This window comes from Eublepharis macularius, chromosome 1 (assembly GCF_028583425.1).
Source record: "Eublepharis macularius isolate TG4126 chromosome 1, MPM_Emac_v1.0, whole genome shotgun sequence".
Lineage (NCBI taxonomy): Eukaryota > Metazoa > Chordata > Lepidosauria > Squamata > Eublepharidae > Eublepharis > Eublepharis macularius.
This window is the reverse complement of record NC_072790.1, coordinates 148,555,020-148,579,563: the sequence shown is the minus strand read 5'-3', so window position 1 is coordinate 148,579,563 and position 24,544 is coordinate 148,555,020. Positions and strand designations below refer to the sequence as shown.

Here is a 24,544-nt window from a genome sequence, read left to right as displayed (position 1 = left end):
GCCCAATATTAGCAGGATGTTTCTCTCTCTAGCAATTTGTCAGAGAGAGGTGAGTCATGCTGATGGAACACAGCACTCTTAACACAGTAATCAAACAGAACGTTGCTCTTTGGGAAGTAAGGTACATACATTTCTGGCAATACTATTTTAAAGTTAAAAGACACTAGTAAAAAAACCCTGGGTCTATAGGGTTGGATATAGATTTGTCTTCTATCTGTTGAAGGAAGCTTTGACTCTCAAAACTCACAGCCTGAAAATCTTGTTCATCTTCAAGGTGCTATTGGTCTTAAACCTTGTGGTTCTACTGTAGACACATGACTACCCACCTGAACTTGCTTAGGCTAGGGTTCTTGCACAAGGAAGAGATTGCAGCAGCAGTTTGTGCCAAGTCAAATTTTTTGCATCCCCACTTCCACTTTTGCTAGCGCAAAACCTTGTGCAATCAATTTCTAGGCACTACAATATATTGCAGGGGGAGGCAGAATGGTACAGCCTGATCTTCAGATCTTGGAAGTTAAGCAGAATTGGTTGCAACTTAATGGCACATATGTGCCTATAATACATATAGAGGAAAGTGTGAAGCGTTGAACAAGGTCTTGTTCAAGCAGAACTGTTCAAAGTCTGTTTATGTTTCTGCATCCCTGGATCCAAGCCAAAGTCTCCACATCTCTCCAGAATCTTACTATATAACTGAGTAAGCGTATTTCAGGCAACTCACTTTATACCCTGGTGCACCACCTGAGGGTGCTGCCATAGAGGGAAGCCTAGGCAAGGGACCATGTCCCTCCAGAAAACATGCCATGGTAGGAAGCCCAGGCTGGGAGCATGTGGCAATGGCTGTCTCCCACCTTCACCAAGCTGGTATTAGGCATGAGGCAGGTGGCAATGCCCACCACCAACTTAACCCAGCTGATATTAGGAGTGGAGCAGGTGGCAATGCCCACCCTCTGCCTTCACCCAGCTGACATTAGGAGTGGAGCAGGTGGCAATGCCCACCCCCACCTTAACCCAGCTGGTATTAGGAGTTGAGCAGGTGGCAATGCCCTCTCCCCACCTTAACCCAGCTGGTATTAGGAGCGGAGAAGATGGCAATGCCCACCCCCCACCTGAACCCAGTTGGTATTAGGAGCAGAGCACTTAGCAATGCCCACCCCCTTCATCCAGCTGGGATAAGAAGCAGAGAAGGTGGCTTTGGCAACCCACTGCCTTAACCCAGCAGGTATTAGGAGTGGAGCAGGTGGCAATGCCCACCCCCACCTTAACCCAGCTGGGATCAGGAGCAGAGCAGGTGACAATACCTACCCCCCTTCACGCAGCTGGGATCAGGAGCAGATCATATGGCAATGCCCGCCCTCCTTCACCTGACTGGCATCAGGAGTGGAGCAGGTGACAATGCCCCCCTGCCTTAACACAGCTGGTATTATGAGCAGAGCAGGTGGCAATGCCCATCCCCCACCTTAACCCAGCTGGTATTTGGAGTGGGGCAGGTGGCAATGCCCTCCCCTGCCTTAACTCGGCTGGTATTAGTGGCGGAGCAGATGGCAATGCCCACCCCCCACCATCACCCATTTGGGATCAGGAGTGGAGCAGGTGGCAATGTCTATCTCGCCCATTCCCCTGGCTGGGATCAAGCGCAGAGCAGGAGGCAATGCCCTTCTTTGCTTCACCCAGCCAGGATAAGGAGCAGAGCAGGTGGCAATACCTGCCCTCTTCAATATACCAGAATAAGCCGCTGAGCAGGCAGCAATGCCCACCCTGTCTTCACCCTGCTGGAGTCAGGAGCCAAGCATGCAGCAATGCCTGCTCCACTTCAACCTGCTGGAATCAGGAGCAGAGCAGGTGGCAATGCCTGCACCCCCTTCACCCAGCTTGGATCAGGAGCAATGCCCCCCTTACCCAGCATGTATCACACATGGAGCAGGTAGCAAAGCCCACCACCCCTTCACATGGCCGAGATCAGGCAGATCAGGCGTGGAGCAGATGACAATGCCCACCCCCCTCCTTCACCAGCTGGAATCAGTGATGGAGGAGGAGCGAATGCCTGCCTGCCTGCCCTCCCCTTTCTAGAGCCCATTGTATTTTTTCCCCACAACGGGCTTTGTTGCTAGTTTAATATACTTTCCTATGCACCAGTGTGCCTACCTTTCATGTAACAAACCAACCATTCAAGTTTTCAAATGATAAGGCTCTAAACATCAATCAGATTGCAAATGATTTAAAGGGACGACATTTTAAAGTATTGTAAAACACTTTACATAAAAAGGAAACTTTTAAAAAGCTTATACAAAGTGTTGAGGAGAAGACATGAATTAAAAAAATAACTTAATCCAACTATTGTACAAAGACCACACAAGTTACAACTAGACATCAGTGTGGCTTTTAAAAAAATGTGTAGGCATACTACTTTAAAATCAAAGTAATGTTCATAATTTCTCATCTTCTTTTATAATAATAGCATTCAACTTATATTCTGCCCTTCAGGACAACTTAATGCAACACTCAGAATGGTTTACAATGTCTGTTATTATTATTCGCATGACAATCACCCTGTGAGGTGTATGGGGCTGAGAGAGTTCTGAGAGAACTGTGACTGACCCAAAGTCACCCAAGCTAGCTTCACGTGGAAGTGTGGGGAATCAAACCCGACTCTCCAGATTACAGTCCTGCCATTCTTAACTGCTTTTGCAGAGAGGTTATTCACCTCATGTACAAATTACAAACAGAGAAGGCTGCCCTTCAGGAGAACATTGTGCTACTGAAGTCCATTAGAATTAACAAGACTTTTGTCATGAATCTTAACCAAACATAGAATGCAATCTATTGTTTTCAGTATATGGTACTCATATGCACAAGGTTGACTCAGCCTTCCATCCTTCTGAGGTCGGTAAAATCAGTACCCAGCTTCCTGGAGGTAAAGTGTAGATGACTAGGGAAGGCAATGGCAAACCACCCTGTAAAAAGTCTGCCAAGAAAAAGTCATGATGTGGCATCCCCCCATGGGTCAGTAATGACTCGGTGCTTGCACAGGGGACTACTTTTGCCTTTACCTTACTCATATGCAAGAGTTCACGATAGATATTTAACAATGCATAACCTAACTTTTTATTAATAACATAAACAGAGGGTGGAATCCAGAGGGTTATATCCATTTACCATGCAACAGAGAAGTTCTATGGTCATCTTCCTACTACAAGCCTTCATGCTCTCTGACAAGCTAATCCTAAGGGTTCGGGGAATCCTCTCGATTCAATGCAGTGCAAACAACTATCATTAGAAACCAAAACTGGCATACCCTCACCCTTCCCAAAGCTTTCTACTTTGTACTGGGTTGTTTGGATCCTGGCCCAACACATTTCAAAATAATATCCTTTAAAAGGAAGACAGATACAGGTAGAAAATTAAAGATTCATTCATGGACAATTTCATTTCTAGAGCATATGGAAATCTATCAAAATGGCAATTGTTGAAAAATGTTCAATTCAGAAGAGCCACAACTTCAGAAAACCCACTAGCTTTACATTTTAATAATGGTATCTTAACATGCCTTCAAGGATTCATCGAAAATGAATACTGTAATATTATAACTGGCCAACACAGGCACTGCTCAATCAATTTCAAATGCACCTTTGTCAAAATGTAATTTTTACAATTAAATAGCTGTGCACTCATTGACACTGAGTAATAAGCCATGTTTATAAGGCTTTAGCTTTTAAGACTATATACTGACAAGGAAATTCAAATAATGATGACTGGTGCATTGAAACAAAAACAATCATTGTATCTTTTTAAATAACTAAGGTTCTCTAACAGCATTTACAAATGTGCTAGACATTAAGCTCAGTGAATAATTTGAAAAAAATGCCCTTTGTTTCAATTTTCTCCCTACCATCTTACTAAAAAAATATACAGTCACGTGCTGGTTTTAGGAATTGTGATCAAATGAACACTAATAAAAGTGATCCAGAGTGTATGCCCATCAGTGCAAATCTCTGGTGTATCTTTATCCATGTATGTTCTCTTATTAAAGATCTTAAAATACTTTTAAACAAAATTAATGCCTGACAATTACCTGATCAAAGTAAGCTTCATTTTCAAAAATGTGATCTCAAATGTGCACATTTCTAAGTAACCTTATGAAGAATTATAAGAAATTACTTGGTAACTTTCTGCCTTTGTTGAAATCAAAGTATCTATTCTTACTATGCCTTAAAACCACACAGTTGGAATAAAACCATGAGCGGAAAATCAGAGACTGAGGTTTCCAAACGTAATCAGTGTTAGTTCTGTTGTAAAGATGAGATCACACACTTTCAGTGTCTTTTAAGAAACCCTAAAGCCACACTTCTTAGCAGTGCTTTTTCTGCAACTCATCTGCAAGGAAGATACCAATTTAGACTGCAATGGAGTTTTAAGATATAGCTGACCAACACTGGAATACAAAAAGTATTTGACACGGAAGAGAAAGATAAATTCAAACAGTGACAAACATAGAGTCTGACATGTATATATTCATTCAGAATACTGTCAATTACCACAGAGAGGGTTGCAAAGCAACTATTATCCCATCCTCTCTATATTCTTTTTACATTCAGTGTTTTAGTTGGTTTTGTATACCGTCAGTTATATTGATTATCAAATTTAAGAAAAAGCAGCATAAGGTTGCCATAGGGAACCAAAAAGAAGTTTAAATTTTTCTTTGTTTAAAACCGCATTTTAAAAATCCAAGGCACTTAAGACAAAAATTCTTTCTCCAGTTCATATATTGATGGTCGACATGACTTACTCTTCATTCTGCACAAAGGCACTGTACAATCACTGTTCTGACCTTCAACATCAATATCAAGTAATGAAGGCATGTGGCATTTAGTTCTCTCCTCAGTATTTGTTAAAGAGTTAACCATGGAACCTCTATCACCCTCTAAACAATCCATCTCAAAAGGGCTTGACTTCACACTTTGTGAAATAGCCTGCCAAGGATCTAGCCTGCTTCTTAAAGAAGAAGGTCGAGGTCTTGGTATAATATTGACAGTTCCTTGCTTTTCAGGAGATACATCGCTGGAAAAGTTACTTTGTAGGAGTGCTGGAGCAAGCAGAACCTCAGAGGCACCATTACCTAGGAGGATGAGAAAGGGATAAAGAGAACATTAGAACAATCATTCGTCTTATGACAGAGCAGTAAATGTTGAACACAAAAAGACCAATGGGCCCCTTGCACAAGCAGAAAGCACTTTTGCTTGCGCAAGTAGGAAGGCGAGGGACACTCATTCCTATGGACTCTCTCTCCAACTGAAACACCTGCAATGCCTCCCTTGATTTTTAACAGGAGGAGCTTCAGTAAACTGCAGCAAGAAGAAAGTGGGAAAGCCATACTCTAAGAGCAGAGCTCCTATTATGCTTTTTAGAATCAACTCCATGATTTAGCTACTGACAACCACATTTTAGCGTTAGCAAGAGCTATACATCACCAAAATACTAAAAAAAAAAAAACCAACGAGGAGCACGAGGTAAGACTGGGCCTAGGGCACCTTAATCTTGAAGAAATAATGTGGAATGGGAAAGATAGCCATTGTTAAACATATGGAGAGTCCCACAGTAGGTTTGTGGTTTGACTATATGATACTCCAATCCTTTCTACTAGCGTTCATCTTAAAGCAGGCTAACACCAGTTCTACAACTTCTGGAAAGACAGTGGTAAAGAAACATACTTGGTTGATGGTTGTTGGGGGCTTTCCGGGCTGTATTGCCGTGGTCTTGGCATTGTAGTTCCTGACGTTTCGCCAGCAGCTGTGGCTGGCATCTTCAGAGGTGTAGCACCAAAAGACAGAGATCTCTCAGTGTCACAGTGTGGAAAAGATGTAGGTCATTTGTATCTACTCAGGAGGGGTGGGGTTGAGCTGAGTCATTCTGTAAGAGTTTCCCAGGGTGTGGAATGTTAATGGCGGGAGGCTTCACTGTATCCTGAGGAGGTTCTTTTGCATATGGATTGGTGCTTGATGTGCTAATCTTCTCTGCAGGGCTATTGTCGGGTGTGGAGTGTTTTGTTGGCCTGGTGTTTTTCAGAACTGGAGCCCATGCTCTGTTCATTCTTAAGGTTTCTTCTTTCCTGTTGAAGTTTTGCTTATGCTTGTGAATTTCAATGGCTTCCCTGTGCAGTCTGACAAAGTAGTTGGAAGTGTTGTCCAGTATTTTGGTGTCCTGGAATAAGATACTGTGCCCTGTTTGAGTTAGGCTATGTTCAGCCACTGCTGATTTTTCAGGCTGTCCAAGTCTGCAGTGTCTTTCATGTTCTTTTATTCTTGTCTGGATGCTACGCTTTGTGGTCCCGATGTAAACTTGTCCACAGCTGCAGGGTATACGGTATACTCCTGCAGAGGTGAGGGGGTCTCTGCTGTCTTTTGCTGATCGTAGCATCTGTTGTATTTTTTTGGGTGGGTCTGAATACTGCTTGAAGGTTATGCTTTTTCATAAGCTTTCCCATCTGATCAGTAATTCCTTTGATATATGGCAAAACCACTTTTCCTGTAGGTGACTGTTTTTCCTTGGTTGTTTGATTCATCCTGGGTTTGATTGCTCTTCGGATTTCATTTCTGGAGTAGCCATTTGCCTGAAGTGCGTGGTTTAGATGATTAATGTCCTCATTGAGAAAGCGCGGCTCACATATCCGTCTTGCACGATCCACTAATGTTTTCATTATGCCTCTTTTCTGTCGGGGGTGGTGATTGGAGTTTTTGTGTAAGTACCGATCAGTGTGAGTTGGTTTCCTGTAGACCTTGTGACCTAACTGAAAGTTTGCTTTGCGGATGACCAAGGTATCCAGGAATGAGAGTTTCCCCTCACTTTCTTTCTCCATTGTGAATTGTATGTTCAGGTGGATGTTGTTGAGATGATTCAAAAACTCCATCAATTCTTCCTCCCCATGGCTCCAAATGATGAATGTATCATCCACAAACCGGAACCATACACTGGGTTTGTGGGGTGCTGATTCTAGAGCTGTTTTTTCAAAATGTTCCATGTAGAAGTTTGCTATAACTGGGCTGAGTGGGCTCCCCATGGCCACCCCATCCATCTGTTCATAGAATTCGTTGTCCCATTGGAAGTAACTGGTTGTCAGACAATGATGGAATAAGGCTGTTACATCCTCTGGGAAAATCTGATTAATCAGTGCAATAGTGTCTTTTACTGGAACCTTGGTAAACAGGGATACAACATCAAAACTGACAAGTATGTCTTGTGGATTGAGTTTCAGAGAACTGATTTTGTTGATGAAATCTGCTGAATCTTTGATGTAAGACGAGGTTTTCCCGATGTGGTCCTGCAGGAGATCTGCCAGATGTCTAGCTAATTCGTATGTCGGTGAACCAATGGCACTCACAATGGGTCAGAGTGGGACTGAATCTTTATGTATTTTGGGGAGTCCATATAGTCTAGGTGGCTGTGCTTCAGTCTTGCATAGTTTGCTGTGCGTGTCGGGATGTAGTGAGGAATTCTTGATCAGCGCATTTGTTAGCCTGGTGATTTTGCAAGTGGGATCTCGTTTTAGTTTTTTTGTAGGTGGAGGGGTCCAGGAGTTCCTTAATCTTCTTTTTGTATTCCTCCAGACAAGAATAAAAGAACATGAAAGACACTGCAGACTTGGACAGCCTGAAAAATCAGCAGTGGCTGAACATAGCCTAACTCAAACAGGGCACAGTATCTTATTCCAGGACACCAAAATACTGGACAACACTTCCAACTACTTTGTCAGACTGCACAGGGAAGCCATTGAAATTCACAAGCATAAGCAAAACTTCAACAGGAAAGAAGAAACCTTAAGAATGAACAGAGCATGGGCTCCAGTTCTGAAAAACACCAGGCCAACAAAACACTCCACACCCGACAATAGCCCTGCAGAGAAGATTAGCACATCAAGCACCAATCCATATGCAAAAGAACCTCCTCAGGATACAGTGAAGCCTCCCGCCATTAACATTCCACACCCTGGGAAACTCTTACAGAATGACTCAGCTCAACCCCACCCCTCCTGAGTAGATACAAATGACCTACATCTTTTCCACACTGTGACACTGAGAGATCTCTGTCTTTTGGTGCTACACCTCTGAAGATGCCAGCCACAGCTGCTGGCGAAACGTCAGGAACTACAATGCCAAGACCACGGCAATACAGCCCGGAAAACCCCCAACAACCATCGTTCTCCGGCCGTGAAAGCCTTCGACAATACTTGGTTGACCTAAATCTCTGGGATTCCTTACATCCAAGAATGTAATGCTATAGGCATCCTGAATGCAATACACAGAGAATGGTTCAAGGTTCCCTGAAGTGGTATATAAAATGTGAACTTTGGACTGCAAAAGACTCAGAGCATTTGTTAGTATTTAAAAATTGTAGCATCTGTATTTAAGAACTCAAGATAAAAATATCTGTACTTATTCTTTTTCTTTCTGTATAGCATGAATCACAAGTGTAGTACACATTCCCTCTTCCTCAGCATCATCGATCGTTCAGACAACATTGCCATCACAACTACAAATAGACTGAAGTTGTACAAATAGGGGTAGTGCTTGCGACACCTACCCCCTTCCCTGAGTATACCATTCCCATTATTTCTTATATTACCTTACAGCTTCCTGGTCATTTAAAATTTTTTAATTGTAATGAATACATGAAATTGGGCACTTTGTTCTACTCACTTGCAGCATGACATGGATTTCCATCTGATACAGTCCTTCTATGACCCAAAACTCTTACTTTAGAGGAAGAGACATTTGCTGGACATTGGGTTTCTTGTTTCAAAGGAAAATTGGGGCATGGCAAGTTAGAATCAATGGCAGGAACAACTTTAGCAACTTGTTCTTTTCTATGTACAGGGCTTTCAGCCACCAAACATTTAACAGGACCATCTCTGCCGCTGGGCACTGTCCTTGTAGCAATATCTTCACTGTCAGACTGGAGAAGGCACTTAGTGGAAACAGAAGAGAGAGACAGAAGATTCACTGTGCTTGCAGATGGGCATACTGAAGGAACATGAATCTCTTCTTTTCGGGACTGCAACCTTACAGGGCTTGCACTTCGACGAAACTTGGTAGCTCGTTGAAATAGCCCATCACGCTTCTTCTTTTCTTCCTTAGGCAACACTTCCTGAGGAACCTGCAACCTGTTCAGCTCTCTAATATCCAAGCCCAGAGCTACAGATGCAAGGAGGACTGCACATCCATATAACACAGAGTCAGTTTTCTTTTTCTGCAATGTTCTACTGATACTGTTTGTAGGGGTCATTTGTGGAGTGCTATTTGTAGAACTTGCTAGATTTCCTTCTTCAAAGCTCTCTTGTTCTGCAGAATTTAGTCCTTTTTCATCCTTCCAAAGAGGGAGATCAATATAGGCCTGATTTGGCAATTTTAATTGTTTTGGCCGCATAGCCTCCAGGCCTTCAGAGGAAAGCTTTTGCTCTGTAGAGACAAAACACATATTCAGATGCTAATTTCAACAATAAAAGGAGAATCTGTCATATGCCACACCAACTTTTTATTCAAGAGACAAGTGGAAATCTTAACCAGTCACAAGCAAGCAAGACAATTAATGCTTTTTGATTTAAACATTCATATCTACTACCCTAGCAGTTAAGAGCTACAACGCAAAGTCTGACCGAATATCAATCAGACTTCAGGGAAAGCCTGTTAACATAGTCATCATTCAAGTTTATGCTCCAACTACAGTTGCTGAGGAGGAAGAAATAGAAAACTTTTACACAAGTGTCCAAGAAGGAATTGACCATACACCTAAACAAGATATGCTGATAATCATAGGTGACTGGAATGCAAAAGTAGGCGATAAAGCAGAATCAAACATAGTTGGAAAATTTGGATTAGGATCACGAAATGAAGCAGGAGTGTGGCTCATAGAATTTTGTGAAGCCAACAACCTGTTCATTGCTAATACATGCTTCAGGCAACCAAAAGGACGATTGTATATGTGGAAATCACCAGGTGACCAATACAGAAACCAAATAGATTACATAACAGGAAGCAGAAGATGGAGAAGCTCTATTCTCTCAGCGAAAACAATACCAGGAGCTGACTGCGATACAGATCATGAATTGCTAATATCAAAAATTAGAATAAAGCTGAAGAGAAACACTAAAAGCATCATAGTGCCAAAATACAATCTAAATAATATTCCTGAAGAATTTAAAGACCAGGTAAGAAACAGATTTGCAATACTAAGTTTAACTGATCGTGAGCCAGAAGAACTATGGGCTGAAACCAGAGATATTATCAAGGAGGAATGTGCAAAGACTACTCCAGTAGCCAAAAGAAAGGAGAAGCCTAAATGGATGACTGAGGAAACTCTTAAAATTGCTAAAGATAGATGAGAAGCAAAAGCAAAAGGCAACAGAAATAGGGTCAAAACTCTAAATTCAGCTTTTCAGTGACTTTTATGCAGAGACAAAGAAATCTATTATAATCAGTGCAAAGAAATAGAAGAGAACAACAAAAAAGGAAGAACAAGAGACTTGTTCCAAAAGATCCGAGAAATCAAAGGGAAATTCAAGCCACCGCTTGGGATGCTGAAAGATCAATATGGAAACACTTTATCTGATCCGGACAAAATAAAGGAAAGATGGAAACAATACACTAAGGAACTATACAAAAGAGATGGAAGGATGACAGATACTTTTGACGAAGATTCTTTTGATGAAGAACCAGAAATCCTAGAAAGTGAAGTAAAAGCTGCACTCCAAGCAATTGAGAGAAATAAAGCACCTGGAGCAGATGGAATACCAATAGAGCTATTTCAAGCCACAGAAATGGAGTCCATCAGAATCTTAACAAGAATATGTCTACAAATATGGAAAACAAAACAATGGCCCACAGACGGGAAACGCTCAGTCTACATTCCAGTCCCCCAAAAAGGGGATGTGAAGGAGTGCAGCAACTCTCAGACAATCACATTAATTTCCCATGCAAGCAAAGTGATGCTCAAAATTATACAGCAAAGGCTCTTACCATATATGGAACGAAAAATGCCAGATGTTCAAGCTGGATTCAGAAAAGGAAGAGGCACTAGAGATCACAAGGCAAATTTTCAATGGCTAATGGAAAATACCAGGGAATTTCAGAAGAAAATCAGACTGTTTTATATAGATTACAGCAAAGCTTTTGACTGTGTGGATCATGAAAAGCAATGGAGAGTATTAAAAGAAATGGGGGTGCCACAACATCTGATTGTTTTGATGCGCAATCTGTACTCTGGACAAGAGGCTACTGTCAGAACAGAATATGGGGAAAACAGAATGGTTTCCAATTGGCAAGGGTGTCAGACAAGGATGCATATTATCTCCCTACCTGTTCAACCTCTATGCAGACTATATCATAAGGAAACCTAGATTAGCTCTAGAAGAAGGTGGAATGAAAATTGGTGGGAGGAACATTTGCAATTTGAGATATGCAGATGACACCACATTACTAGCAGAAAATAGTGAAGACTTGAAACGACTACTGATGAAGGTTAAAGGAGAAAGCGCCAAAGCAGGATTACAACTGAACATCAAGAAAACAAAAGTAATGACTACCGAGGAATTATACAATTTTAAAGTTGACAATGAGGAAATTGAAGTTGTTCAAGATTTTCTATTCCTTGGATCAATCATCAACCAACAGGGGTATTGCAATGAAGAAATCAGAAGAAGATTGAGACTTGGAAGAGCAGCTGTGAGGGAGCTAGATAAGATCCTTAAAGATAAAGGTGTCTCTCTGGGGACCAAGATCAAGATAATCCAAATGATAGTGTTCCCCATTGCCATGTATGGATGTGAAAGTTGGATGGTAAAGAAAGCTGACAGGAAGAAAATTGATTCATTTGAAATGTGGTGCTGGAGGAGAGTTCTGCAGATACCATGGATGGCCAAAAAGACAAATACGTGGGTACTAGATCAAATCAAGCCTGAATTCTCCTTAGAAGCTAAAATGACAAGATTAAAGCTATCATACTTTGGTCACATCATGAGAAGACAAGATTCTCTGGAAAAGTCAATAATGCTAGGAAAAGTGGAAGGCAGCAGGAAAAGAGGAAGACCTAAAACTAGATGGCTTGACTCAATAAAAGAAGCCACGTCCTCCATTTTTTAGGATCTGAGCCAGTCTGCTAAAGATAGAACGTTTTGGAGGTCTTTCATTCATAGGGTCGCCTTAGGTCAGAGACGACTTGATGGCCCATAACACACACACACACACACACACTCTCTCTCTTCTAATAGCGTGATGGTAAATTTCTTTGGATTTAGTGCAGAACTGTGGTTTTTTGTGTTGGTACCGACCATTTTATGATTCAGCCCCCCCATTTTAATGAAAGCTTTGGAACTCGATTCCACATTGAATAAAACATATAACCAAAGTATACAGTTAGTGGTACAGTTCAAATGCTTCTACTCTGACAGTGACAATATTGTCTCTGAATGTGGCTTTTAAAATCTCATACCAAACTTATTCAGTTATAGACAAGTAATATTCCTCTTCTAGGCCTTCTAACCACTCAGGCTTCAGGATCCATTGTCTGAGATACCACAGCAGTTGCAAGAAGTGGCTCTCATTAAGCCACTGAAAATGACAATGGATAATGGAAAGAAAGGAACGTTGGACACTCATTGTGAACGTTCTTTCTACTCTGAGGGAGGGAGAATATCTTAACATGGGTCATTCCCACGAATCAGTCAAGGAGGGCAGGACTTAGATATTAATTTCCTGTTTCCACTAGTGGGAGTCCCCCACTCACTCTTCAATTCAACAGTTTCCCGATCCATTAGTCTCCTTAGTAATTTCATAACTTAAACTGTGAACTGCATAAACCAATGCTAGAGGCATAGAAATAAACAGGTAAGAATATGCTCCAGCAGTCAAAAGAGAGAAATAGGGTTAAGAACATCAATTTGCAATCAAACAGATCAGCCACCTGGATGTCCCACCCCCCCACCCCAGCCAGGGTGGGATAAGAAGGCCTCAGAGTAGAAGGCACTTTCATGGTAAGTGTCCAACATTCCTTTTTCACTCTGAGGAGAGGATTTCTAACACCAGTTTCACCCATGTTGAGTAGGATGGCTAGTTTTATTCTGTGGATATCACCTGCTGCAAAACCCTTTGACAAAGGCAGCGCTGGCCAAGAGGATTTATTTTGCAATGCTTTACAAGTATTGATGATGACACTTATGTGGCTGCCCTGTATATATCATTGACTGAGATGTTAGCATCAAAGGCTAATTTTGCAGTGCTGTAATGCCCAGTGGCACTGCAAGTTTTGGGGTCTGGTATACTAGGACAATGCACTCAGCATTGTCTTGGAAACCTCCTTTCCTTAATACAGAGAATGAAATGATACAAAAATAATCTGACTGTATGAGCTCAGTTCTGAGGTATATTCTGAGAACCCTTCTTAGGTCTTGTGTATGCCAGTCTTTCTTGTTGGAGTGAATCAGTTTGGAGCAGAACGAAGGGAGTGAAATTCACTGGGTCTGACAAAAAAAGGAGTTCACTTTGAGAATAAAGGTAGGGCCCAGTTCTCACGTCAACTTTATCTCTATAGAAGACACAGAATCTCTTTATAGCTGGCAGCGCTCCCAGTTCTGACATGCTGTGAGCTGCTATTTATTTTATTTTATTTATATTTCAATTTATATACCACACATCCCAGGGGCTCTGGGCGGTGAACAGTTTAAAATCGATAAAAACAAAAAACAATACTAAAATCAATATACAAAACAATAATGAAATAAATTAACCAAGTGCAATGGTGGGGAGAACCCTCCCCCACCCCAAAGGTGGGAGGCCGACATGGCACCGCCCCCTTCAACCACTGAATGCCTGGCGGAACAGCTCTGTCTTACACACCCGGCGGAACAATAATATGTCCTGCTGGGCCCAGGTCTCCATTGACAGAGCGTTCCACCAGGCTGGGGCCAGGACTGAAAAGGCCCTGGGCCTGGTTGAAGCGAGGCGGGCTTCCTTAGGGCCGGGGACCACCAGTAAACATTTATCCGCTGATCGAAGCGGTCTCCGGGGAACGTACAGGGAGAGGCGGTCCTGAAGATATGCCGGTCCCAACCTGCTCAGGGCTTTAAAGGTAAGAACCAACACCTTGAACCTGATTCGGAATTCAACCGGAAGCCAGTGCAGCTGGCGCAGGACAGGTGTGATATGTGACTGGTAAGATATACCAGTCAGGACCCGTGCTGTCGCATTCTGGACCAGTTGTAGTTTCTGGATCAGGCCCAGGGGTAGCCCAGCGTAGAGTGAGTTACAGTAATCTAGCATGGAGGTGACCGTTGCATGGATCACTGTAGCCAGGTCCTGGGGTGTCAGGTATGGAGCAAGTTGCCTGATCTGACGAAGATGGAAAAATGCAGACTTGGCAACCGCTGTGACCTGGGCCTCCATCGATAGGGAGGCATCCAGGAGCACGCCCAGACTCTTCACCACTGGCAAAGTTGCCAGTGGTGTCCCATCCAGGGCAGGGAGCTGGATCCCAACATCTGGCAGCCCCCGTCCCAGCTGCAGGACCTCCGTCTCCACTGGGTTCAATTTCAGCCTGCTCTGTTTCAACCATGCCGTTACAGCCTCCAGAGCTCTGGCCAGATTGTCTGGGGCCATGTTTGGCTGGCCGTCCATCAACAGAAAAAGCTGGGTGTCATCCGCGTATTGATGACAGCCCAGCCCAAACCTCTGCACCAACTGGGTGAGAGGACTCATGTAGATGTTAAATATCATTGGGGAGAGTATCGCCCCTTGGGGAACCCCGCACACCAAAGGGTGACGGGGCGATAGATCTCCTCCAAGCACCACCCTCTGTCCCCGACCCTGGAGAAAGGAGACCAGCCACTGTAAGGCTGTCCCCCTAATCCCCACATCGGCAAGGCGGCTGGCCAACAAATCATAGTCAACCGTGTCAAACACTGCTGTGAGATCGAGTAACACAAGCAGCGCCGACCCGCCTCGATCCAGATGCCTGCGAAGGTCATCTGTGAGGGCAACCAAGGCCGTCTCCGTCCCATGGCCAGGACGGAAGCCAGACTGGAATGGGTCCAGGACTACAGCACCATTCAGGAATTCCTGCAGTTGTACCACCACCACCCGCTCAATCACCTTCCCAGGAACAGGAGGTTCGACACTGGGTGGTAACTGGATGGGTTGGTGGGGTCCAAAGATGTTTTTTTCAGGAGGGGCCGCACTACTGCCTCCTTTAATGCTCCTGGAAAAACCCCAGAGCTCAGGGAGATGTTAACAATGGCCTCCAAATGGTCCCGTAGCCCCTCCGAGCTGGCCTTCACCAGCCAGGATGGGCAGGGGTCCAGAGGACAGGTGGTTGGCCTCATCCCCTGCAGGATCCTGTCAACATCGTCCCGGGAGAGCAGCCTGAAATGATCTAATACGGACCCAGAAGACGGCCAAGGGGTCTCCAGTTCCCTTACTGTATCAACAGTGGGCGGCAGGCCACGGTGAAGGGACAGGATTTTGCCCGCAAAATAGCTCACAAAAGCCTCACAGCCAATAGTTGAATTAAGAATTTGGTGGTCTCCCTGAGAGAGGGAGACCAAGGATCGAACTGTTCGAAATAATTGAACCGGGCGTGAGCTAGCAGATGCAATGGAAGTAGCAAAGAAATCCCTCTTTGCTGCTTTCACTGCCACCTCATAGGCTTTCATAAACATCCTATAAGATGTTCTTGCCTCTTCGTCGCGCCCCCGCCTCCACACTCGCTCTAGTCGTCTCAGAGACCGCTTCATCTGGTGAAGCTCCTCAGTGAACCAAGGAGCTACCTGTTTGCAGGCTCGGAGAGGATGGCAGGAGGCAATAAAGTTGATGGCTTCGGAAAGTCGGCCATGCCAATCATCCACCAGCCAGGGGGCATCGGATCCCACAGAGCCGCCTGGAAACCAATTGGATCCATAAGTCTCCACGGGCAAGCGTAAATCCGCTCACCGCCTACCCGGGAAAGGAGCGGCATGCTCAGACGAGCCTTCAGAACAAAGTGATAGGACCATGGCACTGCATCATAGGCATCCAGGACCACCATCATCCCTGCCCCAAAAATCAAATCCAGCATGTGACCTGCTTGATGCGTGGGAGCCGAAACAAACTGGGAGAGTCCTAAGGCCGCCATGGAGGACACCAGGTCAATGGCCTGTGTGGAGGCATCATCGTCAGCATGGACGTTGAAATCGCCAAGAACCAAAAGCTTCGGGAATTCCAAGGCCCAGCTGTCCACTGCCTCCAACAGACCAGACAGGGAAGATGCAGGTGCTGTAGGCAGTCGGTACACCATGCATATTGCCAACCTCTCCTCAGCATCCAACGCTAGGCCCACACAATCAATGCCAGTAATTTTTGGGGTGGGGAGTGGTCTAAAGGAGAAAGACTCCCGAATGAGCAAAGCCACGCCTCCCCCCCGACCACTTGTCCGGGACTGGTAGAGGACCGTATAACCTGGGGGGGGGGGGCTAGTTCTTTCAAAGCAACCGTCTCGCCCTCCCCCACCCAAGTCTCGGTCACGCAAGCCAGGTCCACATTCAATGCTGCAAGATAATCTTGCAGCGTTTTGGTCTTATTATTTATGGACCTGGCATTGCACAGCGCCAGTGTCGGAGAGTGGTTTAATATCCTAGCCCCACAACAAGTATATCTTGGGATGGGACGCAGATTGGAAGGGCACCGAGCCCTACCATATCTCAAGGCCCTTCCCTTCCATAATCTGCTCCCACCACCATACCTCCCACGTCCCCAGATCACTGGGATCCCCGACTCTGAGCCGGCCTCCTCACCAATGATCATAGTGCTAACCCACCACCCTCGCAAAATCAAACAACCCACCAACTATCACAGACTAAGCTATCAAACATGCATAAAACCCCAATACCCTACCAAATTAACAACATAGACTACAATAACTAACACACATGGTATAAAACCAATAAACAGTAACAAGGCGAGCAGTCCCCTAGCAGCAGCCTTATAGGCTGGAGCAGCCTTAAGAGGAATTTTAGGGGTACTTCTATCATTGGCTCCAAAGAAAAAAAATGACAATTTTTGACTATTGTCAATTTTTTTCTAAATATGATTTATCATATGTTTCTATTATCTCTTTATTATTTCTGTGCTCTCTTTGCATAATTGGATTAATTCAGTATACATATAACTACCAAATTCAGAATGGACAATTGATACTAAAATAGATGAATAGTTAGGATAAATAGTGATACTAATAACTAAATATACTAAATACTGTCTGATAGAATATAATGTAGAATACAAAACGTTTAAAGTTTTACTTATCCTAAATTCCCCCCCAAATTCGTTATCAAATATATTTATAGTTCATTCCTTTTCTCTTTTTCCTTTGTTTATTTTATAATGGAAGTAAGGGAGAGGAGCAAAAGTATTTTATACATTTTGATTATATTTTCCATGTAGTTTAAATTTATTACTTATATATTATACATATACATACTTTCTTTGATATAGCCTGATATAGCCTAATGTACTTTGTATAAGGTTCGATGCACTTTCGATTGTTATCTCTATTGGCTCCAAAGGCCACCATCTCATGCTCTGATGTAATTGGCTCCAAAGGAGGACCCATGAGTGCTGACAAAGTGACAGGAAGGTGCCAGAGTGGAAATCTGTGAACTACTGGAAGACTGACTTGAGCTACTCCCTTCAGAAAATGAATAACGTGTGGATGTTTGGTTGGGAGATATTCCATCTACCTGTTTGAGTATTGTGGACAGAGTTGCCACCTGACTGCATAAGATGTTAAGCTCTCAATCTTTGACCAAAGCCTTACTGAAGAAAGTCTAGCATCTGTTGAGAGGATGCCCTGAGATCACATCCTTCTGCACCAGTGCACCAGATAATGCTATAAATCCTGGAGGTGGAAGGTCTTCTTAAAGACAGCATAATTTCAATCACCTGGTCTGAGTATCTGAACTCTAGGACATACTGCTGCTCAATCTGTAAGCAGTTAAATGTAATGAGGCTGGATCCAAGCGCCAAATTGGACCCTGGGACAGCATATTTGGAACCACAGAGATCCTTCATGGAGAGATCAACAGCTCCACTAGGTTGGAAAACTGTAGCCTGTGTGGCCACTGGGTGCCACACTGATGAGCTCTGGGATGAGAAGGAGTGGAGGAAAGGCATACATCAGGCATGAAAGTCAAGGTATCTGTTCTGCTCAGGGTTTCTCGTATCTGGCAAAGAATCTTATCACCTGATAGCTGAGGTCAGATGCAAACAATCTACCTCCAAATTCCTAAATCTCACTGAGATCTTGATGGTGTATTTTTGGTTTTAGTGCCAATTCATTGTGGTAAACTACTTATCTACTGAGCCAGTCTACTTCCACATTCAGATGTCCTTGAATGTGTTCTGCACATAAATAGGTCAAGTTACTCTCTGCCCTTGAAAGGAGATGCTGGATTTCTTGGTGAAGAGCCAGGGACCTGGTTCTTCCCTGCTTTGTGCTTTGGCTGTTTGTCCTCACCAGCACATGGCTCTGATGTGGGAGAAGTAGGGCGTGTTGAAGACCTACTCTGATGGCTTTGATTTCTACTCAATAAGGGTGTTTTTTTCCTTTGTCTTGTCTGCTACAGACTCCCTGGACATATATTCCCTGGGAGGTGGCACCCAAACTGTCATGCTGGCATCCATCATAATTTGAATCTGACTTGAAATTAGGAACAATCTTCTTTGGAAGAGGCTGTGCTGTGTGAACCACCATCTCATGCTCTGATGTAGGGGTCTGGAAATCCTGGTCATCATATTTTCATGATCTCCAGTTGATATGGTATGAGTATCTATTGTAATGGTATGGCAGGGAACCTTGTCCATTGCACAATCAATACAGGATATCATTAATCCTTGTAGGTTAGCTAGAAAGGTGAGATGCACAGATTTCAAGTTCCAGGCTGGTTTGCCTGATTTCTGGCAGAGGGAAAAACTTGTCTTGTGTTGAGTCTATTATCACCTCCAGATGAAGAATTTGCTAGCAAAGTTCCAGTGCAGGTACTTCACAGTGGCAGCTATGTATATATGAGCTTGGTTGGGGAGTGTACGTAGAAGTTGTTAGGTAGGGCTGTATATGCACTTCCCACTGACAGATGAGAGCTATCAGGGCTACCATGACCTTGGAAAATATCATTGGGGCTGTTGCAAGGCCAAAGTGAAGGGCTTTGAACTTGTACAGATTATCTTCATATGAAAATTTTGGGAACTTCTGGTGGAACAGAAGGATGGATATGTGTAGGTAGGCCTCTGTGAAGTCTACAGAAGCCATGAAGTTGTACCTTAAGGCCTCAGCTACGGACCTCATGATCTCCATGTGGATGTGTCTATATTTTACAAATCTGTTCAGATATTTTAAGTCATTCTTCATTCCCTGTTTTTCTTGGAGATTGTGAAAAATACAGAGTAAATTCCTGAGTTTTTTTCTGATGGGAGTATCAGGGCCTATAGCCCTGCTTTCCAGTAGATGTTGGACTGCAGCAATGGTGCATTTGTGTTTTTCTGGTTGCCTGGACATGGGGGAAGCCACTAACCTTTCTTGGAGGGAATGGTCACAAACTCTACGGTGTAGCCATGGAAAATAGTTTGTCTATAGAACAGCGAATCCATGTTTGATGAAATATGTGGAGTCAGTCTTCAATGGGAGGGCGGGGACTTCCATCAGTTTTGATTCTTCTGGGGTCAGTCGAGTTGGCTGTTGCCCAGGGGGAATCCTTTGCTATAATATTGCCCTGCCCTACTGTCTTTTCTAGGCAATGGCCAGGATGGTCTCTGTAAATCTGTCTTGAATCTGGGCAATGCCTGATGGGAGCAAAAGGGATGAAAGAAATGGTTCCTTAAGTGTGGTTCCCTTCTGTTGATCCTGGGCATGGCCTTTTTTCCTTTTAGATTCCATTAAAATATCATTTATTTATAACCAAAAAGCTTTTCTCCTTATCAATAACGATAATTTGTGTGCCAGGATTTTAGCCACAGGTTATGTCTGGCTACAGCTCATGATAAAATCTTAGTGCATCCAGGCTGGAATCTGCCACAAAGGTGGAGGCTTTGAGGAATCTAGAAACTCCCTCTGTGGCCCTCTCATTGTCCTCTGGGATCAACTGAAACAGTTTATGTGCCCACACTCCCGAGGCCCTGATTGCAAGGGCTGAGGCCTCAAGTGATCTTCATAAGGCAAATTCTGACAACAATCTGCTCAGTGGCTTCAAGATCCTGTAATACGAGGTTCCCTGAGTCAAGTTCTGTAATGGGTTCATCTACCAGTAGTACCTGCAACATATCCATAGCTGAATTAGGAAGAATATAGAATGCTTTGGCACTTAAATGGTTTTGTCTCTTTGACAGAGGGGAGTCCACTCTGCCTTCATTTGTCTTCCAAAAGGGATTACCCTTTCAGTTTCTGGCAGCCTTGGAAAAAAATTCTTTGCTGCCTTTTGGTCTGTCCTTGGGTAGCATTTCATCGGCTGAGGGGTTTTCAGACAGCTCTAGAGATGAAACAGCTCTGGCTAGTAGAGATCAGTAGTCATCCGGATTGAAGAGGTGAGCCTCCAGTTAAATAATTTCTGTTCCAGATCTTAGTGCGGTTTGTGGTGAACCTTGTGTGCCTACAATGCTTCTGAGTTTAGGACTAGGTTGGCATGGGGGTGCTGCTAGAACTGAACTATCATCATGGGACCCTGCAGAGTGGTGAGCATTTTCCTCAAGAAGCTTCTCTTCCCTAGCATTGTACCAAGAGATGGCCTCTGCTCTTTCTGTTCCATTTCCCCAGCCCATGTTCTCTTCTTGGGACTCCACGGGTCATCATCTTGTCAGCTTTGTTTGGGAGCTGCCTTGGGTCTTGTTCCTCAGCAGGAGAAACAGTAATCTGAGGCATCTTGTTTTCTGGCCACCACCTCAGCTGGAGCAAGAGGCAATAAGAGGATTTTTTTAAATGGCTTAAGGGGAGAGTAGAAAGATTAGCAGAATAAAAATCAGAGCAGAAGGAAAATACACAGGAAGTAAAAAGAAAGCTGAAAGTGAGGTATATTGAAGAGAGCTTCTGAACAAGCTTGCAATCCTAAGCAGGAAGTAAACTGAAGAGAGGGTAACCCCTGCACTTCATTATCTTGTAAAGTAAGGCACTGTTCAGAGGCAGCAATACTCTTAGCAATGTATAATGTATCATTCTTTCCCTGGGCCTTGAACTCAGACTACATTCCACAAAGAATGTTTGCAAACTTGTGATGTTGGCTGGACAACCTTAAATGACTGGCTTGGATCCAGATGAGCATCTCCACAGGTACAATTTCCACTTGCAGAGCACAATTTTTCCATGTCCTCTGCCTTGTGACAGTCTGAAACGTCTCCAGGAATCATGCTCCTGCTGCCCCCCCCCCATTCAGGAACAGGACATTTTCAGGCTGCCACTGGTGGGGGAAAGGTGGGATCACACTCTGGGCAGAAATCTTTCCCCACAGAAATGCTAGTCTTGATTCAAGCCACTGAAAGCCTATATTCTATGGTAAAGATTCAAACACAATGACATTTGAGCCACTGGAACCTGAGAAATAAAATAGTCTCTCTCTTGCTGTATTTCATATATAGTACTAACCTTGCTCCATGAACAAAGAGGCTAATGGAACACCTTTCTGATTCTTCATCAAAAGAGTTGACCAAGGACTGCTGCCATCTGAGAGTGGTCTTATTCTGAAATCAGAGAAACTCTTTGATCAGAACAAATGGTTTTCTTTATACTGACCTACTGTGGAAATAAAGAACATGAATTTTTCCTACATGATGGGATATGATTTGACATTTGCTTCAGTATTGGGTTTATTGTAGTAAATCACAGCAATTTTTTTTTCTTTTTGCATTACTATGGGGTTTCAGATGTATTAGTTTCAATTTATTACTTTTTAAAAATAATAAAAAAACAAATGCCTTTAAAACCTAATGCAAAGACATACAGAATTTTACAACCGCATCACAACTGGTCTTTCTGAAACCTGGCTGCTGCTAAAGAAAAAATGCAGCTGCTGGAATGACTCCTTGTCTCCAAAATGACATTTAGAACATTTCTGAAACACATGGCAACAAATGCAAGCAGGGGTGAATACAAGAAATGTAAATATTCATTTACAAAGAGCAGCAAAATCTATTCTGGCTATGTGTCCGATTCATAATATGCTTTCCATTTTATATGAGTTTTCAGTAAAGCTTCAGCCACAGCACAAAGTAACTGGATGACCAACCTGCCATATTTGACTAAATGTCCTTTAATGAATATCTGACAACAGGTTTAAAAGAAACAGAAAGTCCGCCTGAGAAAGCCCCAAATGTTAATCAGGCATCTGGATGTATCTAAGTCTGCTGCAGAAGAGAATTAAGGATACCTGTAATAACCTATTCATTTTTGAGATTCATTGACAGCTGTTAATAACTAATGGTCAAACATGACAGGACATCTATGATCATAAATCTATGGCCTTTATTAGTCTATAATTATTACTCTGTTGTGATCTATGATCACAGATCTAGGATCTCTATTAATCTTAAAGGCAAACTTTAGCCATGTGGGGAAGTAAAGGGAACTTTAAGCTTCACACCTCCCCTGCCTCCCACCCTCCGCACCTTTAAAGCCTAGCAACAGTTGAGAGGCCACAGTTTTGATAGCAAAAACAATACAGAGAAATGCCTGGTGCATCTTATATACTAACAGCGAATTGGCAAAGTTCTGAGGATATTTAAATCTGGAGATTAGAGCCATGAATGGATGACAGATATTCCTACACACCTGAGAAATGCTCCAGGTTTGTAGAAAAATCTGAAATCTAGAAAAAAATACATTTGGGGGAGGGACCCAAAATGACATAAATGGCACCTACAGCTTTAACTAGATACCTTCAGTACGTTTTGCTAGGCAACCATAACAGTTCAGCCAGTATTTCAGGCTCAATTCCTGTCAGGGAAAGGCAGAGGGAGAGGGTAGGGCTCTTTCCAGGACTGCTTTGGCCCTTGAAATCTAAATATCCACAGAATAAAACTAGCCATCCTACTCAACATGGGTGAAACTGGTGTTAGAAATCTAAAAACGAAATACACTGGGGTTTTTCAAAATGATAAGATGAACACCTGTAGCTTTAACCAGATGCCCTCAGTGGCTGGTGTTAGGCAACCATAATATTTTAGCTAGTATTCCAGGCTTGATTTCTCTCAGTAAAACATAGGAGGAGGGGCAGGGCCCTTTCTAGGGCTGTTTTGTCCTTTAGTGGAGGACTCATTGGGGCCAAGCCCATAAGCAACTGCAGAAAGACTTGATACCTCATGACTTGCATGACTCATCCAGGTTGGGTTGCTTGCTACTGTTCAACAAAAACCCCACCCCACACACAGGGAAAAATGAGATGCCCTTCATAAGTCCTTGTGGGTCCCCCACTTGAGGCAGCTCCAGTTTGCAATACTGGCTGATCCCAGGAAGACTGTAGAAACCCTGAACCAGTGCCTGAAGGCACTTTTGGAGTGGATGAAAGCTAACAAACTGAAGCCTATTTCAACAGGATGTAAGTGCTACTGGTGAGTGGAAAGTCTGATCTGAGACGTAAAGTGTCATCCATTCTTGGAAGGGGTTGCACTCCCCTTGAAGGAACAGGTCCACAGTTTGCGGGGCTCTTGAATCCAAGCCTACAGCTGCATAATCAGGTGGCAGCTGTAGCTAAGAGTGTCTTTTACTAGCTTTGACTGGTTTGCTAGCTGTATCCATTTGTGAGCAGAAAAGATCTGACTACTGTGGCACACACCCTAGTTACATCTAGATTAGATTGCTATAACGTGCTCTACATGGGGCTGCCCTTGAAAAATGTTTGGAAACTTCAACTGGTGCAGAAAGCTGCAGCCAGGATATTGACTGGAGCAGTAGGGAACATATCACACCAGCCTTGGCCCAACTATACTGACCTCCAATCTGTTTCAAGACACAATTCAGTGTGTGGGTGCTGACATTTAAAGCCCTGCATGGCTTGGGACCAGCAAACCTAAAGAACCACCTACTCTCTTACAAACCTGCCAGACTACAATGATCAGATTCTGAGGCCTTGTTTCGGATGCTCCCACCTTCTGAGATTGGGCAGGTGGCAACCCATTCGGTTGCCACCTTTGCCAGCTGGTGAAGACTTCTTTGTTTCATCTTGCTATCCCTCAGCAATCTCTACTTCCTGCCCTGGTTTTGTCATTTTTATATAACAACAACAACAACAACAACAACAACAACAACAACAACAACAACAACAACAACAACAACAACAACAACATTTGTTTTATATACCGCCCTTCAGGACAACTTAATGCCCACTCAGAGCGGTTTACAAAGTATGCTATTATTACCCCACAACAATCACCCTATGAGGTGGGTGGGGCTGAGAGAGCTCCAGAGAACTGTGACTCGCCCAAGGTCACCCAGCTGGCTTCAAGTGGAGGAGTGGGGAATCGAACCCAGCTCTCCAGATTAGAGTCCCATGCTCTTA

At 43.5% G+C, this 24,544-nt stretch overlaps 1 protein-coding gene across 1 annotated transcript in view; it reads right to left on the bottom strand.

Annotated features, from left to right (window-relative positions):
• Window positions 1-2,118: 2,118 nt before the first annotated feature.
• MAP3K21 (mitogen-activated protein kinase kinase kinase 21) overlaps window positions 2,119-24,544 on the bottom strand; it is a 60,169-nt gene continuing 37,743 nt past the window's right edge. Inside the window, exons 8-10 of the mRNA XM_054997912.1 lie at window positions 21,637-21,731; window positions 8,688-9,446; window positions 2,119-5,113 (exon numbers count right to left, since the gene is read on the bottom strand). Of these exons, the coding sequence (XP_054853887.1) occupies window positions 4,731-5,113; window positions 8,688-9,446; window positions 21,637-21,731 (1,237 nt within the window). The 3' untranslated portion in view covers window positions 2,119-4,730. The remainder of the gene's footprint in view (window positions 5,114-8,687; window positions 9,447-21,636; window positions 21,732-24,544) is intronic.